This window comes from Pelodiscus sinensis, chromosome 32, assembly GCF_049634645.1.
Source record: "Pelodiscus sinensis isolate JC-2024 chromosome 32, ASM4963464v1, whole genome shotgun sequence".
NCBI lineage: Eukaryota > Metazoa > Chordata > Testudines > Trionychidae > Pelodiscus > Pelodiscus sinensis.
The window spans coordinates 3,655,504-3,678,522 of NC_134742.1; the positions used below are offsets into that span (position 1 = coordinate 3,655,504).

Genomic DNA, 23,019 nt, shown 5'->3' on the forward strand with positions numbered 1-23,019 from the left:
TAGCGCATAGGAAAGTTAGTTCGAACTAACGTCCGTTAGTTCGAACTAACTTTCTAGTGTAGACATACCCAGGGTGAGGTAACACACAGAGGCGTTAGTGGCTGTAGCCCAGGGCCCCAGGCTAAATGGCTCACAAAAACCCCTGCACTTTAGCTGGGCGGGAGATCTTTGGAAAGCCGCTCCCCTCCCCCCCCTCCCCAGAGCTCCCCCTGCTATCTGGTGTCCCTGCAGGGCACTTCCATGAGTTAATATATTTGGATTGCCTGGAAATGTAACGGTAACCCTGAATTTTCTGGGTTTAAAATGCTTGTTTCTGGGATCACTACAAAATCCCTGGAATACATTTTATCCAACATTGTGCCCTCCACCTTCACTTCATCTGAAATGTCGTTGTGAGGGGGTTTGCACACTGGTACTTTTGTATGATTTTGCAACCTGATTTTTAATTCTTGCTGGTATGAGAGTGGGGTTTTGGTAGTAACTGACCTGATATATAGAAAGTTATTGATTTCCTTTCTTCGTCCAGGTGTGTGTTCCTCATAGAACAGGACAAACTCTTGTGTGAATTTTCCATTATAACAATAGAATTTTTTGTTTTAAAGAAATCACCGTCCTCTTCAGACTTTGTTTCAGTGGATGCAGATAAAGGCTGCCCCTTGGGATCTCTCCAGAGCACCTGGGGCTGTGGGTACCATCCGGCCGACTGGCACACCACTCGGATCCCTCCGTCCTGGTGACCCTCGACAGAGATGTGAGGTGCGGAGCCTAGAGCTGGAATGAATCAGTGTGAAATGAAATGAGCCTACAACCGAGTGTATAAACGTCCACATTTCCAATAAAATGATTGAACGCACTTTACTGCTGATGTTCATCGAAAGAGGAAATTTGACTTAATGTAACTATCATGGCCCAGAGGCTGCAGCTGTACGAAAAGCTCCTGGTGGCCACATCTGAGAAATGCTGCTTTAAATACGCTTGAGTTGAGGAAACGTTCTCTCTTCACTTCTGTCCCAGCACAGACCAGATATCTGCTCTGAAGAGAACCGTGCTGGGAACAAAGTCATCCTGGGACCGGCAGAAGCCTGCTGTGGATTTTCAGAGTATGTTCATATAATGTTTTATAGCAGAGTAAGTAATGCTCGGGTATGAACAGTTGCAGAATGTTCCCGAGTATGAAAACGAAAAGATAAAGTAACAAAAAAGTGAGGAGAGGCCTGTTTGAAGTCAGGCTGGCCCTGTGCTGACAGGGAACGGGAGCTGACATGGACATGGGAGGCTAAAACATACATATAAAAAACAAAACGGTATCAATCAGTTTGTATCTGAAAGGGAGGTTGAAGCGGTGTTGTCCATTGCTGGATGTGACAGTGATGGATCACCCAGTGTTCTTCCCACTCGTGAGTGTTTGATCACTACTTGCTGAGTGTTTTGCCTTAAGAGTTGTTAGATCCAACTGCTGCTAAGTGCGTCTCAACCCAACAACATAGGACCATACACGGGGGGATGGGTGAAGGGTGTGAACTCACCCCCCATGGTCCTTCATGGTTCACCATGGGGCTGATTCTGGCTGTCTTAGGGAATTGCCCCAGTCTCCCTTACCCCTGTTCCAGCTATCCAGGGAAGGACTGGGCCACAGAGGGTGGGAAGGGAAGTCAGCAGCTCCTCCCACAGATCACCCTCCCTCAGAAATTCCTGCGTATGGGCCTGCAAATGAACTGTGTAACTGAAAATGTCTTAGAAAATTCCTGCCTCTCTTTCCCTGTGGCCCAATGACTGTTCGATTGTTTATGAATATGTAAATAGCCATTGGGCCAGAGAGAGAGAGAGAGAGAGCATAGCGTGGGGCAGGGCCAGATTATCCATACAGCACAATAGGCCTAGTGTTTAGGGCCTACAAAAAATTTAAAGCCTAAAAAAATGAATAATTGACTTGAAAATAAGGAAAGAAAACTGCTGAATCCAACTTAATAATTTGCTCTCTTTAGTCAACAAACAACACACGGGTGTACCATTAACTGTAGGCATGCAGGCGATCCAGCATTTCTGCCTTAGATAGTTATACAAAATCTAATTTAAAGGCCTATGATTATGAGCGTTCCTAGGGGCTACAAAGATCTTAATCTGGCCCTGGTGCAGGGGATTGGGTACACCCGTGGGAGGTGGGAAAACTCATGTCCCACTGCTGTTTCAGTGGCTATTTAATTACTTAGCAGATTGATAAATAATTAATGATTAATTAGAATGGGAGATAGTCCTTGGGTATCCCACCTCTGGTGCTATAACCACAGGATTACAGAGTCTCCCCTTCTCTCCCTGGCATAAAGATGAACTAATTTAATGACTGTTTTGAGGACCCCAAGGGCACCTAAGTTTTTGACTGACGTGTGGAGTTAGGTGCCTAACTACTTTTGTGGGTCTGAGTCCAAGAGCCTTCTAAAGAGAGACGACAGACCCGTGTTACTGACCTGCGACCTTCAATTCCAGTACAGCTTCCTCCTGAAAGTCACCATCCTGAACAGAGCAGTGGTACTGTCCTTCGTCAGAGGGCCTGACATTGATAATTCCCAATTCAACGTTCCCATCTGTGATGCTGTCTTTCAAAAGTTCTGTCCGGCCGTGATACTCGGGCATCTGCTGCCCAAACTCATCCTTCCCGCACTGGTACAGGTGCACGAAGGGAGTGAACTCACGTCGAAACCATCTCACCTCCATGTGCTCTGCGTTCATTCCGGGGGACAGGCTACAGGGTAACTTGATGCCCTCCCCCACCACAGCTGTGACAGGATGAGCTGGTCCATTCACTGCGAACTGGGCTGTGAATTGCACCAGGGGGCAGAAAAGACAAAACATAAAAGGGGATTTAATGTAAAGTGAATCAGTTAGTCTCACGAGGTTCTAATTTGCATCTGGGGGCTGGCAGTGGTGTGTGTGTGTGCAGGAGTCGGGGTTGGGGAAGGTGAGGAACGGCTGTGGGCAGGGGACTCTGTGTGTGTGTGTGTGAGTGTGTGTGTGGGTGGGTGGGCAGGGAGGGCAAAGGGAAGAACCTCCCTCCCCAGAGATTTGTACCATGACTGCTTGTCCTTCCCCCTCCTGTCCCTGCCAGGGAGTAATGCCAAAGTGCGTATCTCGTCTTCGCCCTGCGCTCCCCAGCCAGAGTGAGGGATGCAGCAAACTGGGCACTTTCCCCTCACTCCCTGAGAAAGGGGAAGAGCCGGGGGCAGAGGGGTAACCTGCCTCTTTACCACCCCCTCCCCGGGACAGGAGGTGAACCCTGTGGCTGCCCCTCAGCACTCTGGGACTGCTCTGGCCAAGGGCCGTGACTGCCAATGGGGAGCAGACTTAGGGCAGGAGGTCCTGCCCCTACCAGGCCCCAGTGGAAGCCAACCCCCACCTCCGTAGGAGCAGCCGCAGAGCAGGAGGCACAGTTCCAGCCTGCCCCCTCGGCAAGCATGACGAGGGGTGGGCAGACCACAGGGTGGGGCGTGCGAAAGGGACATTTGTTTTGCTGGACTTAAGACCCTGAGGGGAAGGCGCATCACCCGACCTGCTTGGGGTGGGGCTGTCACTCATGGTTTGTATTTAAGAGCCTCTCTGTGGTGTTTTCCCAAACTAACCCCACGTCACTTCCCGCCTTTTGATTAAAAGTGTCTTTTCCACACTCAGACTCAGTGTGTGCGAGGGGGGAGTGCTGCTCCCAGAGGCACCTAGGAGTGGTGTGTGAATTTCCCCGGTTACTGGGTGGGGGCTGGAGTCAGTTCTGTGCTGGATGGTTGGGGAAGAGTCCCTAGATATCGAACCCAGCCCTGGCAGAAGGGTAACACTTACAGCTGGGCTAAGGGAAAGCCGGCATTCCCAGGGCAGTGTGACTGAGATTTGAAATTCAACCCCTAACAGAGTTTCACCCGGCTCATAACAATGACTGTTTGTTTGCACTGGAGCTGATACACTGAGCAGTTGGTGCTGTTTTTCCTTTCTGTTTGTGTCAAATAGTGACTCAGGGAGGTTGAATAGATCAAAGCAAGTAAATCAATCCTGTAAGATGCAGAAGCAGCCACGGACATTCCTACCTGATTCCAGCCTGTGCACGTAATATGTGAGGAAGAAAACGATGAAATGAGGCAGAGAGGATCTCGCTCTGGAGCTGTCATAGACGGAGAGAATTTTCATCTCTCCCTGAGACAATCCCGATGGTGGGAGAGAAGAGAGAAAACAACAACAAAAAGTAACAGTCACAGTGATTTCAGACAACCTGGGCTCAGGGAACACAGACGCTTCTGAGCGGGATACATTCATGGCCACGCAGAAGGAGGCCTGACATGCAACTTCAGTGCATTTCCCTGCTTCTGATTAACACATTCACTTTGGATGCTGTCTCCAATCAACTCCGGCATTTCATGAAATACTCTTCGCACCAGGGGGCAGAACCCCCTTTGTTTTAAGAAAACCCATAAAACCAGACAGACGCGGGCGCCTAGTGACTGGTGAGCAGAGCCGTCCATTTTCATCCAGTCTGCAGCTGATGCCTGCCACACACCCCTTCTACTGGGCCACCAGCCCACCTCACCTTCTCAGCTCTGTGTATTGTCCGTGTGGGGGCTAACATGTGGACACCCCGAATGGCTATTCTCTCAGACAAAAAGAAAAACAATAATTCACTGAAAAACCTCTCAATAGCAGAGATAAAGTCAATGTGTGGACTCCAGTATCAGGACAAGTGTGGCTGTTGGAACACTTGGCGTATCTGTTCTGTAAATAAAGACATTGACACCAACAATCGATTTGCTCTGTATCACCAATTTCCTCATGGAAACATCTGTTGTGTGCTGCCTAGAGAGGGCCGTGTGCTGCCCAATATCCAACAAGGCCTAAATGAAGAGTGAAAAACTTCTCAAAAGAGAGTAAAGTGAGATCTGGGGTTTCCCAGAGAGGACTAGCAGATAACTGGGGACTGGAAGCTCTGATCTGATAACACGGTAACTGGTTAAAAACATGTTATAATGATTTTTCGATAAAAATGAGTTTCAGAAAAGCATTACCATTCATTTTCTTATGAGTTGAATGTTTCTGTTTTTTTCTTGAGGATCATTTCAATGAGAAAAGAGACATTTCTCATTGATTCAACATGGGAATCCTAGCCAAGTAAATTGAAAATATTTTATTAACTCCCTTTCTTGTTCTTGCTAGGAACATCCTCCCCCTCCTGAAAGTGGAAATAAATAGATTATAGATTTATTTCCATAATATTTGATTAAAATAGAAAAGTCTGTAAAATATTTAAAACAAAAATAATTTAAAATTTTTATTTCAGGACATGGATTCCATTTGTTGACTAGCTTTAACTTGATGGATTTCTCCAGGTATCTCCCTTCCAATGGGTGCTCACACAGTAGAAGATACTTGTCGATCAGGGTATAAAATGCCTCTTTTTTAAATTACTTGTATCCAACAGTACAACTGAACTGAGATCTCTTTTAGGCACGTGCTTGGCTCCTTCTTGTGTCAGAAGGGGAACAGGATGAATTTTCTGTTTGGCCCTATTGTGGAAATAATTGTTTCCTTTTTCCCACTTAAAAGTATCAGAAACAAACGACTGTCAAATGAACAGGCAGAAAGGCAGACTGATTGCAGCTGGGTGAGGCACCGTACGTCTCTGCCAGTATTTTAAATAGAGGAAGTTACTTTGTGATAAATTTCCCTCAGACACCGCTGAGAACAGGATCAGGCCCAGTGGTCTAGAATGAAACACAACCACCCTGGGTGGGGGGCAAATCGATGTCTGGCTGGGGAAGGCAGGCCCCTCCCACCCAAGGACCTGCCTTTCCATGCCACCTGGCCATTGGCTCCAACCCTGCACCTCCCATTATGGCTGCTGGCCCTCTCCAAGGTTAGCAGTAACACCCCCCCCACTTCAGTGCTGGGCAGATGTGCAGCCCCATTTCCCCCCAACACACACACCGACAGCACCAAGCAACCCCAGTCCCACCACGATCCCCCCAGCTCCAGGCCGGGAGCAGCTGGGCAGCCATGTTGCTCCAGCGCAGCTCTGTTGGAGTAGCCAGGCAGTAATGCGGCCCTCCTCCCTGGTCGTTTTGGGAAGGCAACACCTCCCCTTGCCTTTGTCACCCAGAGCCCATGGAAGCCACAAGAGAAACAAACGACTAATTCCGCCTGAGTCTTAAATCCCGATTTCCGTGGCTAGGAAAGCGATCGGAACCGCACCGGCGTATAAATCATTTTCAGTGTCCCTGTGATGTGAGGGTCACAGAAAGAGTAAAACAAATCTCAGGGGATTATTGAACCTTTGGTTCAATAATCTGATGAAGCAACACACAGCGTACGTGAGGGGCTAGAACAGGGTTTCCCAGCCTATGGGTCATATTTCAAAAGGGTCATCAAGTGTCTCCCCAGGTGGCTCTGCCCCTCCCCCTCGCCCCATATTTGAATTGCCCTGGGTCACCAAATCTTCCTGAATAGTTAACAGGGGTCCCCATCTGGAAAAGGTTGGAACCGCTGCCTAGAAGGGTCATTGTGAAGCAAAATTAACCCACCTGATGAATCCTTTAGAGAACTGTTCCAGTCTGCAGGGTGGGATCAAACTTCACTCGTTCTGCTGCAGTGACTGACACTCCAAGTCATTATTTCAGTGCATCCCCCTGCACAGCCAAGCCCCTGGCTACAGAACAGCTGCGGAGTTCTCCGGTCTCACGGCTTTTCCTCACCCTTTTCACACGCCATTTCCATCCCTTCCAAAGGGATTTCTGTGCCTGCCGCCTGCAGCCCAGGCGAGAGGGAAAGCAAAAGTGCAGTGGCACAGGCAGGCTGTGCAAAGGGGCAGTTATCTCACTCGCTATCATGGGAAGAGGTTGGAGGCGTCTCTTAAAGACACAGCCACGGCCCTGCTGTGCTAAGGCTCCATGCCAGGCCCGCAGACTCTGGCCTTCAGGCCCAGTAATAATGGGGAAGAGATTTTTCTGCTGTTTGTTCTGTGGGGGACAAGTGGAGGCTTTGAGCATGTCCTGGAGTCCCTGTGGCCGGCAGAGACCTACGTGGCCTGTTCTGCTTCGGGTCCAGGCCATAGGGCTTGGGTTGTCAGCCAGCAGGGACCCCAAAGCTTTCAACAACCAGGTGGCGGGGCCCCCGCAGTTCCAACCCATAGCAGACAGGGCAGGGGGGATCCGAGTTCCCAGCTGCTGTGGGCGAAGGTCAGAGGATTGGTAGAGAAGTCCCACAGGCAGCTCCCAGCCACCAGCCATGGCAGGGACCCCAGAGCCCTCACTCCCAATTTTGTCCATTTTTTAGTGAAAGTCACAGACAGGTCACGGGCTTCGCGGGTTCCGTTTGCTTTTCTCACGGCCCATGGCCTGTCTGCGACTGTCTCTCAAAATAAGTTGTGACAAAATCTGAGCCTTGCTAAGGAGACCCTTGGATGTGCGAGCAGGGGAGTCGGCCTTGCTGAGACTGGTAGTAGGATACTGGGTACAGGGGCTTAGCAGGCTCAGACCTTTGCCAGTCGGTGTCTTTCTCCATACAGATGGGCACAGTGAGGAAGACGTTGCTTGAGAACTTATTAGGGGTTTGTTTAAGAATATTCACTTTGGCTACGTCTACATTGGCCCCTATTACGGAATAGGCATGCAAATGTAGCACTTTGGAAGAGGCAAATCCACGGGGGGATTTAAATATCCCCCGCGGCCTTTACATTTTCATGGCTGCCGCTTTTTTCCGGCTTGGAGATAAGCCGGAGAAAAGCGTCCAGACTGGCGCGATCCTCCGGAATAAAGCCCTATTCCGGAGGATCTCTTATTCCTATTTGCAAGTAAGCTGAAACTGATCAGCAGCCCCTTCCCAGGTAATGTGTTACTTTTGCTTTGCAGCTTTTTGCCAAGAAGGAAGCACATTCACCTGTTGGGAACACACAAAGATTCCCTTTCAAAAGTGCAAGGAAAGCTCTGGGGGAAAAGCTGCTGCTATTTCATAGATACAACCAGCACTTTGCAACTTGGTAATTAACATTTTAAGTGACGATTTCACTTCATTGCCACAAACCACAGGAGGTCTGATCACACCTGAAGTGTGTGAAAGCTTCTCAGAAGGATTTATCAGGTAGGTTATTTTGACTAAGTGTCTCCTTAGTTCCCCTCCTATATAGTGCTTTTTGCTTGGAAATATTCTAGCAACAAAGATTAAATAACTCTGTGATAATTTTGTCTTGCTCTTTCTGTAAACACCACTTCAGCAGTGCATTCAAAGTGATTTATTTTTTAGATTACTTTCCTAGAAATATAATTCCAGCTCTGTGCAGCATGTTGATTTAGTAATTTGTTTCTTTTGCAGCTGTGTTTTATTCAAGAACCCTGGCCTGATCCAGTTCTCAGGGATACCGGAAGGAGATTTATAACAAATTAATTTCTTATATTTAGGATGCAGAAGATTGAATTTGATACAATCATCATTAGTCTAGTATTTTGCCTGTTGACATTGGTTTTCTCCCACTGATATTTAATCAAACATTATTAAAACAATTTTTTGTCTTTTTTTTTTTTCAGATTTCATTGTTTTCTTTTCTCTTTTTCCTTTTTAGCAAGAATCGGGGGGGGGGGGTTAAAATATTTTCATTTCAATTTGATTAGAAATCTCCTTTAGCATAACTTTAGTGAAAAATTGAAACATTTAAATTGTAGGAAAATCTATTTCTAATATTTTTAACATTCATTTTCTAGTGAAAAGGCATTTGTGGTCAAACATTTTGATGAAGCAAAATGCAGGACAATGTAGCACTTCAAAGACTAACAAGATGGTTTATTAGATGATGAGCTTTCGTGGGCCAGACCCACTTCCTCAGATCAAATAGTGGAAGAAAGTAGTCACAACCATATATACCAAAGGATACAATTAAAAAAATGAACAAATATGAAAAGGACAAATCACATTGCAGAACAGGAGGGGGATGCGGGGGGGGGGGGGGGGGGAGGAAGGAAGGTAAGTGTCTGTGAATTGATTATATTAGAGGTAGGGAGAGTGGGATGTTTGTGAGTTAATGGTATTAGAGGTGATAATTGGGGAAACTATCTTGGTAATGGGTGAGATAGTTCAAATGTTTGTTGAGTCCTTTTTGGAAAGTGTCGAATTTTAACATGAATGACAGTTCAGAGGATTCCCTTTCAAGTGCAGATGTAAAAGGTCTTTGTAGCAGAATGCAGGTGGTTAAGTCATTGAGAGTGTGTCCTTTCTGGTTAAAATGGCAAGAAACTGTTTTCTCTTTGTGATCTTGTCTGATATCTGTTTTGTGGGCATTAATCCTTTGGCGAAGTGTCTGAGATGTTTGTCCAATGTACATAGCAGACAGACACTTTCGGCACATGATAGCATAGATTATATTTCTGGATGCGCAGGAATATGTGTTCTTGATCTTATAACTCACTTGGTTAGGTCCAATAATGGTATCAGCAGAATGAATATGTGGACAAAGCTGGCAACGGGGTTTGTTGCAAGGGAAGGTACCAGGGTTGGTATTAGTGTGGTATGTCCTGTGGTGGTTGGTAAGAATCATCTGGAGGTTAGGTGGTTGTCTATAGGAGACTATGGGTCTGTCTCCCAGAGCCTCTTTGAGTATGGTATCAGTTACAGTGTTGTCAGGTCACACATTCCTATTGTGAGCTTTGGTATTTTATTGTAAATCTCACTTTATCTGCTAATTTTCCAAAAACTCCAGCTCTCTTGTTTTAAGAGCAGGTGAGAACCTCAGATGTCATTGAAGACAAAGTAAATGTTTATCCCTCACATTTGCAGAGAAAAGTTTAGGAATCTGACCTCAGGGCACTGTCAGGGGTCAAAAATCAAAAGGCAAAACATGAAAATCTAAAATCTATTATTAGTATTATAATTGTAAAGCTAATGATTTTTAAGTCAATTTCATATCTATTTTTGTACCTGAATTATGATTATTTTTATTAGTTTCTTTTTTATGAAAAAAAAATCAAAAAAATCTTAAAGAACATGGTAATCAGAATGATTCAGTTCAATTCACTAATATAGATAAGAAGCATATTGGTTTTAAATACAAAGCAAGTTTCTAACTTTTCCCCTTAATTATCCAGAACAGTGATAGTAGGTTTTTTTTATTTTAATTAGAAAAAAGTTTTAATTTTTTAAAATGAATTCCAATTTCCATCCAAATACAGCTTGAGGTAAACTTAAAAAAACTCTCTGGGTAATAATGGAGAATGACATTTCTTCTTATACAAAATATTAAAATTAAGATTCTGAATAAATTATACAGCATGTGTGTATTTTCCTGGTTAGAAAGGATGACCAAATTTAGTGTAAAATCTACATTCATTTGTAAATCAACATATTTTAATGATTAACAACCAATGAGAATCCCTGTTTCTTTAGGAAAATAATTAAAAACTGCAGATATTAAAACTGATTTATTTAAATCAATGTTTCCTGCTTGCTGGTTTCAGTCATGATTAGAATTGCTGATTTAATTCACCTTGATTTACAGGACAGCTGCCCCGAACCATCCTATGGACGGAATTGTACCTGAGACTCCCTCATCCCTGGCACTGCTCTGCCCAGCCAGCTCCAGTCTCAAATTTGGCTCCACTGAGACCCACAAAATTCCTTCCAAATCCAGAGGGCACCTCACTTCCCTTGGTGCTGGCAGCCGGGCTTTTCAGTGTACAATCTCCCATTGGCTCCCGTGTCTCTGCGTCTGGGCAGGTAACGCTGCTGCCTCCCTCCTGAACAATTCACAGACTGGAAGGAGAGAGGTCGAGGCCTGGCCTGGCCTGAGTGTGGACCCAGCCAAGAGGCCTGCTAAGAGATGCCCGCCCAGCTCAGGTCTCTTTTGGACTCCAAGCAAAGAAGGTGCCTGACGTATGGGGCTGGGCAGAGCCTTGCCAGGGACAGGGAAGTCTCAGGTTCAATTCCCCTGCTTTCTGGCCGAGGGGTGACAGAATTTCAACTGGGGTCTTCCACTAATCAGCTGTGTGCTCTGGCCTCTCACCTGTGGGGCTCTTCTGAGCCGTTCCTCGGTTCAGGGCAGCTGTCCAGGGCTCTGTGCTTTGGGGGCCCCTCAGGGACCAGGGTAGCCTGGGGGATTACTGGGGCGCTTGCATCAGGGTTCATGCCCACCCAGCCTGCTCCACTCAGCCATCTCCCAACCGTCCTCAGCTATGGGTGAGCTGCCACCTGGGATTTACAGGCATTTCTGGCATCTTGTCAGTCCCAACTTTTGTACAGTGGGGCTGCAGGATCTCCAGCATCAGGAGCTGCTGCCACAGGGCAGAGAGCATCAGGCTGCCCAAAAAAATGGGCTCTCTGGCTGTGTCTGCCCAGCAGCGTTATTCTGAAATAGATTTGAAATAATGGGCTTCTTGCTCTGAGTCCCATCATCCTCAGTGTGTGAGGAGTAAGGGAAGTGGGAGGCAGAGGGCTCTGTCTTGGAAGCACTGCTGTGTATGCAGCGCCCAAAGCCGAAACGAGCTATTTCGATGTAAGCGACGCAATTGGCCTAGCTCAGCTTGCCTGGCTTATTCCAGTTTAGCTGTGCAGTGCAGATGTGCCCTCTGTGACTGCTGGAAGTGGAGACCTTCTCTGTTCAGGCTCTCAGCTCTTACCCAGGCCTTAGCTCAGGCTATGTCCAGATTGCAGGCTTCTAGACATGGGGTCCAGTGGACATGGGGTCCAGCCAAGCCGGGACTCCGGATCTAGGCAAGGGTGGGGAACAGGTCCTGATGCCTGCCCCAGCGGCAGAATTCCAGGCTGAGGTGCAGGCAGACCTCTCCTTGCAGAGGCTGAGGGACCAGGCTGGCCTCTGTGCAGCTCAGCCCCTGGGGAGAGGTGGCAGGAGAGATTCTTGTGGAAGCGGGGATTCCTGTTCCGGGAATGTCTTCCCCCCAGGAAGGTGAGGGCATGGGGGGGTCCAGCGGCCAAAAGTATCACCTCAAACTGCTGTATTTGGCCCACGATGTCCCCATTGCGGGCCACTGGGAGATCCGGCGCACCCGGCTGAGGCTGCTCCAACACTTCTACTGGCCAGGGATATTTGAAGCTGTACAGCGGTACTACCAGTCCTGCAACGCCTGCCAGAGGGGTGGGAAGGCCGAAGACAGGAGGAGAGCTGCTTGAGGGCCTCTACCCCGTATAGAGGACCCCCTGGGCTTGCTGAGAGAGTTATGGGAGGGGAAGACTCCCCTGGATAGAGCATCGGGGGTGGAAGTTGCCCTGGCTGTCCAGGGAAGGCTCGCTGAGCTCATGGTCCCAGCCTGAGAGACCCTGGCCAGAGATCAAGTCCAGCGGAAGGGTGGGTGCAACCACAGAAGACAGGCCTGTGCCAGTCCCCCCGGAGTGGTGCAGCAAGTGGACAGAGGGAAGCCAATTCATGTGGGGCCTCGCCGCGGCCAGCCTGAGTCAAGGGGAGCACCTATGCCCCAGGACAGATTCCCACACAGAGGACCCGAACTTCCCTAGGTCACGAGCGGAGTGACCCTGCTCAGTTCGCTCTCGGAGGGGGGAGAACTGTGACTTAGTGGGGGGGTACCTTATTGGTTGCTATGCTGGGCAGTGGGTTGTGAGTGACCTCCACTGGCTGCTGCCTGCAGCACGGCCCAGCAGGGCAGGGATGAGTCATTATGCAAGGGAGCTTCAAACCTGTCTGACCAGCTATCTCCAGGGGAGCAGAACAATGGGAAGAAGGGGAGTGGAGCCCTGGATGGGGGCAGGGCTGGAAGTGAGTTAGTTTGGTTTCTGGCTGGTATCATGGAGGAAGCAGCCTAAGCAACGGGCTCGGATTTAGGGGCCCAGGCTCCCCCATCTCAAGGGGGGGGCTGAGGCATCCTAGGCCTGCCCTTTAACCAGATTACATCTGTGCTATGCTGTATCCTGGAGAAGCAATAAACTCCCTCTATTCTACTGGCTGGTGGAGTCTGTGCCATTACGGGTGTGCAGGAGATGGGGAAACCCCAACGCACCATCACAGTGTGTGTATATGAAAAATAATGGTGCCCCTATGATAACTCGGGTGGTTAACCATAGATTTCCATAGGACAGCTACTTCTTATTGCTGGATACTTGACTACAATTAAGATGTGACACTTTTGTACTTTTACTCAGGGGCTGCATCTAGACTGGCATGATTTTGCGGAAATACTTTTAATGAAAAAATGTTTCCATTAAAAGTATTTCTGCAAAAGTGCGTCTAGATTGGCACAGATGCTTTTGCGCAAAAAATGCTTTTGCGCAAAAGCATCCGTGGCCAGTCTAGATGTGATTTTGTGCCAGAAAGCCCCGATCGCCATTTTAGCCATCGGGGCTTTTTTGCGCAAAACAATTCTTCCCTGTCTACACTGGCCCTCTTGCGCACTACGGCCTATAATGGCAAGGAGAAAGGAGGGTCAGGGCACAACAGGGAGGCAAGATCAAATCAGTATCTTAGATGCCTATATACAAATGCGAGAAGTATGGGTAATAAGCAGGAAGAACTGGAATTGCTAACCAATAAATACAACTATGATATCATTGGTATTACAGAAACCTGGTGGGATGGGACGCACGATTGGAATGTTCGTATGGAAGGGTACGGCTTGCTCAGGAAGGACAGACAGGGAAAAAAGGGAGGAGGGGTTGCCTTGTATATTAAAAATGTACACACTTGGACTGAAGTGGAGATGAACGTAGGAGATAGCGGTGTAGAGAGTCTCTGGGTTAAGCTAAAAGGGGTAAAAAAACGAGGGTGATGCTAGGAGTCTACTACAGGCCACCTAGTCAGGTGGAAGAGGTGGATGAGGCCTTTTTTAAACAATTAACAAAACTATCCAAAGCCCAAGATTTGGTGGTGATGGGGGACTTCAACTATCCAGACATATGTTGGGAAACTAACACAGCGGGACACAGGCTATCCAATAAGTTTCTGGACTGCATTGGAGACAACTTTCTGTTTCAGAAGGTTGAAAAAGCTACCAGAGGAGAAGCTGTTCTGGATTTGGTTTTAACAAATAGGGAGGAACTAGTTGAGAACTTGAAAGTGGAAGACAGTATAGGGGACAGTGATCATGAAATAATACAGTTCATGATCTTAAGGAAAGGTAGAAGGGAGACCAGCACAATTGAGGTAATGGATTTCAGGAAGGCAGATTTTGATAAGCTCAGAGAACTTGTAGGTAAGGTCCCATGGGAAGCAAGACTGAAGGGAAAAACAACTGAGGAGAGTTGGAAGTATTTCAAAGGGATGTTGTTAAGAGCCCAAAAGCAAACAATTCCGCTGTGTAGGAAAGATAGAAAATATGGCAAAAGACCAGCTTGGCTTAACAAGGAGATCTTGCATGATCTCAAAATAAAAAAGGAGTCGTATAAAAAATGGAAACTAGGACAAATAACAAAGGATGAATATAGGCAAGCAACACGGGAATGCAGGGGCAAGATTAGAAAGGCAAAGGCACAAAATGAGATCAAACTAGCTACAGGCATAAAGGGAAACAAGAAGACCTTTTATAAATACATTAAAAGCAAGAGGAAGACCAAGGACAGGGTAGGCCCACTGCTTAGTGAGGAGGGAGAAGCAGTAACAGGAAACTTGGAAATGGCGGAGATGCTCAATGACTTCTTTGTTTCGGTCTTCACCGAGAAGTCTGGAGGTGTGCCTAACGTAGTGAATACAAGCAGAGAGAGGGTAAGTTTAGAAGATAGGATACACAAAGAACAAGTTAAAAATCACTTAGGAAAGTTAGATGTCAGCAAGTCACCAGGTCCTGATGAAATGCATCCCAGGATACTCAAGGAGCTGATAGAGGAGCTATCTGAGCCTTTAGCTATGATTTTTGAAAAATCATGGCAGACAGGGGAGATTCCAGAAGACTGGAAAAGGGCAAATATTGTGCCCATCTATAAAAAGGGGAATAAGAACAACCCAGGAAACTACAGACCGGTCAGTTTAACGTCTGTCCCAGGGAAGATAATGGAGCAGGTAATTAAGGAAATCATATGCAAACACTTGGAAGGTAATAAAGTGATAGGGAATAGCCAGCATGGGTTTGTGAAGAACAAGTCATGCCAAACTAATCTGATAGCTTTCTTTGATAGGCTAACGAGCCTTGTGGATAAGGGAGAAGCGGTGGATATCATATACCTAGACTTTAGTAAGGCATTTGATACGGTCTTGCATGATATTCTTATTGATAAACTAGGCAAATATAACTTAGATAGGGCCACGATAAGGTGGGTGCATAATTGGTTTGATAACTGTAGTCAGAGAGTTGTTGTTAACGGTTCTAAATCCTGCTGGAAAGGGATAACAAGTGGAGTTCCTCAAGGGTCTGTTTTGGGACCCGTACTGTTCAATATCTTCATCAATGATGTAGATATTGGGATAGAGAGTACGCTTATTAAGTTTGCAGATGATACCAAACTGGGTGGGGTTGCGACTTCTTTGGAGGATAGGGACATAATTCAAAATGACCTTAGCAAGTTAGAGAAATGGTCAGAGGTAAACAGGATGAGGTTTAATAAAGAGAAATGCAAAGTGCTCCACTTAGGAAGGAACAATCAGTTCCATACATACAAGATGGGAAGCGACTGTCTAGGAAGCAGCATGGCAGAAAGGGATCTAGGGGTCATAGTGGACCACAAGTTGAATATGAGTCAACAGTGTGATGCTGTTGCAAAAAAAGCAAATATGATTCTAGGTTGTATCAACAGGTGTGTTGTAAGCAAAACTCGTGAAGTCATTCTGCCGCTCTACTCTGCACTAGTTAGGCCTCAGCTGGAGTACTGTGTCCAGTTCTGGGCACCACATTTCAAGAAAGATGTGGAGAAATTGAAAAGGGTACAGAGAAGAGCGACAAGAATGATTAAAGGTTTAGAGAACATGACCTATGAAGCCAGGCTTCATAAACTGGGCTTGTTTAGTTTGGAAAAAAGAAGATTACGGGGGGACATGATAGCGGTTTTCAAATATCTAAAAGGGTGTCACAAGGAGGAAGGAGAAAATTTGTTCCTCTTGGTTTCTGAGGACAGGACAAGGAGTAATGGGCTTAAAGTGCAGCAGGGGAGGTTTAGATTGGACATTAGGAAAAAATTCCTAACTGTCAGGGTGGTCAAATATTGGAATAAATTGCCAAGGGAGGTGGTGGAATCTCTCTCTCTGGAGATATTTAAGAACAGGTTAGATAGACATCTGTCAGGGATGGTGTAGACGGAGCTTGGTTCTGCCTTGAGGGCAGGGGGCTGGACTCGATGACCTCTTGAGGTCCCTTCCAGTCCTATTATTCTATGATTCTAACTCCATCTCCGCCAAGCAGTCCTTCCTAGAAGAGCACCCCGTGATCAAGGAAGCTGAATCCCTTCTGGTAACACCATCGTCGCAGCCAGGCATTCACCTCCAGGATGCACCTCTCTCTGCCCGGGCCCCTACCTTTGACAGGAAGGATAGAAGAGAATACCATCTGTGCTCCAAACTCCTTCACCCGTACTCCCAAAGCCCTGTAGTCACACTTGATCCGCTCAGTGTCACACCTGGCAGTATCATTTGTGCCCACGTGGATGAGTAGCATGGGGTAGTAGTCAGAGGGCTGGATAATCCTCGACAATGCCTCCGTAACATCTCGGATACGGGCCCCTGGCAGACAGCATACCTCTCGAGATGAGCTGTCAGGGCGACAGATGGGTGCCTCCGTTCCCCTCAGAAAAGCGTCTCCAACCACCACTACCCTATGTTTCCTCCTCGCAGTGGTGGCAGGAGACTGCTCAACCTTGGTGGTGCAAGGCCTGGTCTCCTCCACTGTGGGGGGTGACTCCTTGTCTCCTGCTGAAAGTAAAGTGTAATGGTTATGTAACAACACAGTGGGAGGGTTAGGAGCAGGGGTGGAACACTGCCTGCTGCCGGAAGTAACCAGCTGCCAGTGCTCACCCTGCACCACTGCCTCCTCCATAAGTGGCTGGTCAACAGTCCCACATCCTAGGACAGTGACCTCCGTGGACTCCACAGGAATACTGTCCAGGAATTCCTCATGGCTTCGAATGCTCCTCAGCCTGGCCACCTCCTCCTGTAGCTCTCCCACCTGCTGCCTGAGAGATTCCACCAGCAGGCACCTTTCACAACGGTTGTCTCCCCCAGCCTGGAGATCACTCAGTGGGAATTGCAAGCCACAAATACAGCAAGACCACACCAGGACCTGGGTAGAGGCATCCATGCTCAGGTTCTCTGTCTGGATACAGGCACAGGTGGAGGAGACAGAAGAAGTACCGGCACAAGCGCTTCGGGTCTTCATCACCATCAGTCACTCCCTCTTCAACTCCCCTGTCTGCAGTCCCCTGGTCGCACTGCTCTGGCTTTTTAAAGCCTGCTTGCCTAGGTCAGGCCTGCCCCCTTCTGAGTCACACAGGGGAAGGCTGAGCCTGAGGCTAATCAGAGGCAATCAAGGGAACAATGGCAGGCTCTCAGTCCCAACTGCCACAGAAGCTGAAACTGAAACTTCTAGCACTCACCTGGAATCAGACTCTCAATTCACACTTCAAACTGTAAAATTCAAACAGTCAGGCACACACACACTCACACCACAGCTTGAACTCTCACCGGGTGTACAAACAGCTGATAACAAGTGGCCTTTTTTTAAACAGCACAACTCCCACATTCTATTACTACTAAAACTATTTCACTGACATAACTAGAAAAATTATTTATGTGGAAATTCCTATCTCTGACTAGAAAAAGCCCCTGAGGAGAAGAGCTCACTCCAAGGACAGCAAAGAAGGATCTGGTGGGAGGCAGATTGTGCACGCAAATGGCACGAGGCGCCCACTGTACATGATCAGTCCAGCTGACTACTGCAAATGAAAACTCCCATCTGTGGCGCTGGGATGACGCGACACCACACTGGAGCTCCCCCGGTGACATCACTCAAAGAACATTTATTAAAGAAAAAATTTCAGGTAAGTTCCGGGTGCACAGTTGACAAAGGAAGGCTCCGTACATCTGTGGTCACACCTGAATTCTGGGAAGTTCCTAGTATCAATTTAAACAGTTTGCAAAATACACGGTATCGGTAACCAGCATTATCCCAAACTCAGATGAGAGGGGCCTGGATTCCTCATGTAATTCCCCTCTGGTGAGCGTCTCCCACTGGCTACCTTAGACAGCTCCCTGCCGGGCCTGCTGGCTTGTCCCAGACACTCCCATCCCCCGTCACTCAGGCTGGGGGCTCACAGCGTCGTGCCAGGGATTTTCTGGGCAGCTACAATTCCAGGCAGCGCCGTTCAGCATTGCAATAGCCCAGCCCCTGCCTGGAGCTTGCTCCTTGTCTCCAGCTCTGCAGGGGAGAGCAACGTTCCCAGCAGGCAGCAGCTTCAGGCGCCAGGGCCATCTGCTTTCCTGAGCCCAGCTGGCCCCAGAACCCCCAAGGCAGACGGCGGGGGCGGGAGAGTGAGAGGCAGAGCTGTTGGATTGGTCGTTTTGTGCAACTCTCTTGTGCTTTGTGTGCTGAAGTGACTGAGCACTGCAGGGTGGGACTTGTGTGAAAAGTCTCGGGCCTGTGCGTGTCTCCAGAGAGAGATCACCTTGGCCTGGAGACGGGGGTCTCAGCATGTGGGACTCTGCCCAGCTCCCATCTCTGCCTGCTCTTAGCCCTGCTCAACCCCCAACTCTGCTCCTACAACTGCTGCAGGGAGGGGGAGAAGGTTTCAGGAACCATAGAGAGGAGAAGCCAGGGGCTGGGTACAGGGGAGTCCTCCAGGGTCACAGAGTCTGGGGTGTGTGAGGCCAGAGGGGCTGCTGTCAGGAAGACAGTCGGAGCTCGGTGTTTGTGCCCCCCACCCAGATCCAGGGTCGGATGCTCTGCCCAGGGAGGGAGCCCGGCGGGAAAGTGAAGATCGGGGCCTTGGCAGCAGCATCGATAAATGTCACCTGCCCCCAGTCACAGTCCAGGCAAACCCGGATCCTGCTGGGGGGGCTCAGGGGCAGGGGGGTTGCAGGGTCAGTGAGAGCCCGGAACTGACCCCACCACCACCCCACAGCCCAGATCCCACCCTTGGGGCTCAGGCTTATCCATCCCTTCCTCTTCACAGACTCTCTGGCCACCCCCACAGCCCAGTATTGCCCATCCCCCACCTCCACCTCCCAGTAATGTCTCCCCGAGGTGAAGCCCTCACGGCCGAGTACACAGGACACAGTGTCAAATCTCTCCCGGATGTCGGGCCGTGGCTGCCGTGTGTTTCCCAGTCTCACACGTTTCCCATCCTCCGACAGGACGAGCTGGGGATGCACCGTGTCTGGATCCAGAGTCACACTGGCTGGGGGAGAATCAGAGCGTGAGGGGCAGAGCTCGGCCCTGGGGGGTTGATGGCGTCAGGGACAGAATCTGCCCCAGCTGGGCAGTGACTCAGGGACTCTCCTGCCTCCAGGGGCGCCCGGCTCTGAGTGGGGAGCAGCCCTGAGGACTCGGCCCAGCCCAAGGGGCAGCTCACTCCCCGGCAGGGAGGGGCCGTGGCAGAGAGAAGGGGTCAGAGGGGCCCTGACACTGGGAATCTGCCCCCCTCTCCCTGGGCCGGGGACAAGCGTCTCTGGGCCGGGGACCCCAGATAGAAACTGCCTGGTCAGGGCTGGCTGAATCCAGGCCCTGCCCTCGGCTAGGCCCCTCCCCATTGAAATGTCCCCGGGTCCCAGCTGCCTCTGGGCAGGGTTTGTGATTCCCCCACACGGCACGTCTGGGCTCGGCTCCTTTCCCGCCGCACTGGGGCTCTGGGCCGAGCTCCAACCTGCTCCCCACCAGGCTGCTCAGCCTCCGGCCCAGCGCCCAGACCCCGCAGAGCCAGCAGGGAGGGGCAGGGACCGGCCCCAGCTGGGCTGGGCGGGAAGAGGCTGAACAAGGCGAGTCCTGCACTGGGGGTGCCCAGGCGCCGTGCGGAGGGAATGGGGGTGTCTCTGTCCCAGCCATGGCAGGAGGCTAACTCAGGGGTGACAGATGGAAGAGGGGCTGAGAGAAGCTGAGCTCACGTGGAGGGAGAGAGGAAAAGGGGAACAGGACCAGAGCTTTGATCTCAGTAGCCCCCCCAGCTTCCTGCAATGGGCCCAGGGCTGCCCCTATCTGTGCCCCATGCCCTGGTGCTCTGGGGTCTGATCCATCTTCTCCTCCCTTCGGGGGCAGGAGAAAGAGCAACGTCCCCGAGTGCCCCAGAGTCCATGCTGGGCTCAGCCCCTCAGTCAATGGGGGGGAGGGAAACGCCCCTCTTGGATCTCCCCGGCAGAGAACAAGGGGAGCCCAAGGCCAAGAGGAGGCAGGGAGGGGTGAGGCCGAGGGCTTTGGATACTGGGGGAGGGGTACAAGCTGAGGCAGGGAGTTGGGCTCTGGGCTGGGGCTGTTGGCTTCGGGGGGTCTCAGGAGGAGAAGTTTGGGGGCAGGAGGTGGTCCCTTGTCTGGAGGAGGCTGGGGAGGCACCGTTTGTGGGGCTCTGAGGGGGGCATGAGGCCCAAGGCAGCTCACCTGGTCTGTGCGCTGTTAGGGCTTTCTCCAGAGCAGCCGGCAGAGTGTCTGGGGGAGGAGAGGGGGAGATTCAGGTTTGCAGGGGGAGCCCAGAGCCGGGTTATCGTGTGACAGACACACTCAGGCCTCGTTCACATCCAGCCTTTTGTCAGTGCCTAGGCCCAGGCCCTGCAGAGCCTTTGGCATCAAAGCAGCTTTCGACACTTTGGGCCCTTGGCGCTAATGGGAGGTTCAGAGAGTGTGAGATCCTGGCTCTCGCTGGGAGCTGTTTATCCCTGGGGAAACTGAGACAGGGGGCAGTGGGCTCCATGGGAAAGATTCACCCTGTGCTGGCAGAGCAGAGCAGGGAGGCCACTTGTGACCCGCTGCTCAGTGGCTGCAGGGGCCGGGGCCGGGCTTGGCTCAGGCTTGGGGGAGTCACATCCCGGTTGCAATGGCCCCGTGTGCCTGGGGCAGGGCGCAGAGAGCCAGGGGCCCAGTGTCACACTGAACACACCCCTTTGTCCCCCCCCCCCCGAATCCAGCCACCCAATCCGGCCTGTGGACCCCCCTGCCGGACCCTCAGGCACACGCAGCTGCCGTGGTTTAAAGCTCAGTCCCATCGGCTCTGGGCTCTGCAGTGAGGGGGGGGGGGCTTCATGTGCTCTCCCCACCCCCAGCACAATCCTCAGCTCCGATTGGCTGGAAACAACCAGTCAATAGGAACTGAGAGATTGGCCTGGGGGCGGGGAGCAGCACAAGCCTCTTCCCCCTCCCGGAGCTGAGAGCCACATGGAGAGAGCAGCCTGCAATTTTAGTGATCTGGGGCTGCAGCAGGCAGGGAGCCCAGCCTGCCTTGGGGGTGCTGCAGGGCTGCTGGCTGGGAGATACTTAGGTAAGTGCCTCCCAGCCACAGCCTGCCTCTGGCACCCCAGCCCCTCCTGCATCCCAACTCAATTCCCTAGGTCACCCTCCAAGCCCTCTGTACCCCCTGCCCCAGGTCACAGCTCCCTCCCAGACCCTGGACCCCCTCTTACGTCCCTCCCCCAGGCCAGAATTCTCCCCTGCACCCCGCCCCCTGACTATGAACCGCAATTCCCTGACCAAGGTCACTGCCCAAACCCTCTGCAGTCTGGACCCCCCTTTTCCCCTTCTCCCAGGTCACAGCTCCCTCCCAGAGCCTATGCCGCCTTCCTACACTTCTCCCCCAGGCCAGAATCCATTCCAGCACCCAGACCTCCTCCCTGACCCTAACCCGCATTCCCTGACCCAGGTCACTACCCCAAACTCCTGTCTGACCCAACACCATCTCCTGCACTACAGTCCCTTACCCCATGAGCCCTTCTGTACCCAACCTCCAACCTAGACCCTGCGCTCCCACTACAGCAAAGTGTGGCTCTTGGCCACTTTCTAAAATCTTGGACTGGCCCCTACCAAGAATTATTGCCCCCCCAGCCCGATTGATGCTGATTGGCTCGGATTGGGCCTGACGAGCCATGTGCTTGTCACAAGGGAAATGTTTCCTACAGGGACCTTTCTCTTAAAGTGCCGCGTTCCTGAGTTGCTCTGCAGGACACAGATGTGTTGTCCACACAAGGTGCTTGCATACAGACACCCAGAGTGACCTGCCCAGGCCAGGGAGCCATGTCTAAAACCCCCCTGTGGAGAAATGACCCCTGCACATCAGGAAAGAGAGTAACTTCAAAATCGCTTGGACAGCAGAAACGCTCCAGCAATTCAAAGTTCCTGTGTGAGCCGTGTACAAGTCACACAAGGTACTTACTGACCCGAACACAACGGGGATTGGAACAGAACTCGTCTGGATGGTTCTAACAGGTCAGATACTGTCAGGGGTGCTCCTACTCTCGCAGGAGAAATGCACCATGACCCGCCTGTGCCCCAGGAGAAGGGAACTGAGCGTGTTTCTCTCCCTGGCGTTTCTCACTCTCACAGTCATTGTCATTGCAAAGGCTGCTTCTGAACAAACAAGGGTTTGAATTAATCAACCTGGGTGTCTTGGAACCCAAGTCTGGGCCATTCACCCCCAATTACATGGAAGCATCATCTAATTATGAACCAATCGACCAGCACCATTCTCCTTCCAGGGTCTCACTTTCCCCTCCTCCATTCCCCCCAGGTACCTTTGAACTCCCTCAGACTCTCCGACAGCGCAGTCACTTTCTGGGAGAAACCACGGACTCGCTCTTCCAGTTCAGGAGCCATCTCCTCTGGCTGCTGGGCCCGCACCTTCTCACAGCTGGGGAGAAACAATGTCCCACGGTGACACTGCAGTGGTTCCCAGCCTTTTCGACTATGTGGGCCCCTTCTCAATCTATGAAAATGTTACGGACCCCCACCCCTCCCTGAGGGAGAAAAAAAGAAAAGGAAAAGAAAACCAAGGATCGGGGCCACCGCCATATGCCTAGTCCTTGCTTTTGAACTTTCCACAGATCCCCTGCAGTCCCATCGCAGACCACCAAGAGTCGAGGGCTGCCAGATACTTTCACAAAAAATACCTCCCCCTCACATGGTGGGTGCAAAAAACCCCCACAAACACACCAAA

The 23,019-nt window shown here is 50.3% G+C and overlaps 1 protein-coding gene across 4 annotated transcripts in view; it reads right to left on the reverse strand.

The window, feature by feature from the left end:
- LOC112545391 (zinc finger protein RFP-like) overlaps positions 1 to 23,019 on the reverse strand; it is a 40,973-nt gene that overhangs the window by 12,472 nt on the left and 5,482 nt on the right. For 2 of the 4 annotated variants that reach the window (XM_075913655.1, XM_075913654.1), the window contains exons 5-6: positions 22,598 to 22,713; positions 20,478 to 20,525 (exon numbers count right to left, since the gene is read on the reverse strand). In XM_075913655.1, the coding sequence (XP_075769770.1) occupies positions 20,478 to 20,525; positions 22,598 to 22,713 (164 nt within the window). Of the gene's footprint in view, positions 1 to 486; positions 772 to 2,465; positions 2,814 to 4,067; positions 7,045 to 17,895; positions 19,288 to 20,477; positions 20,526 to 22,597; positions 22,714 to 23,019 lie in introns of those variants that run through there. The other 2 variants (XM_075913652.1, XM_075913653.1) reach the window with 2 other exon arrangements.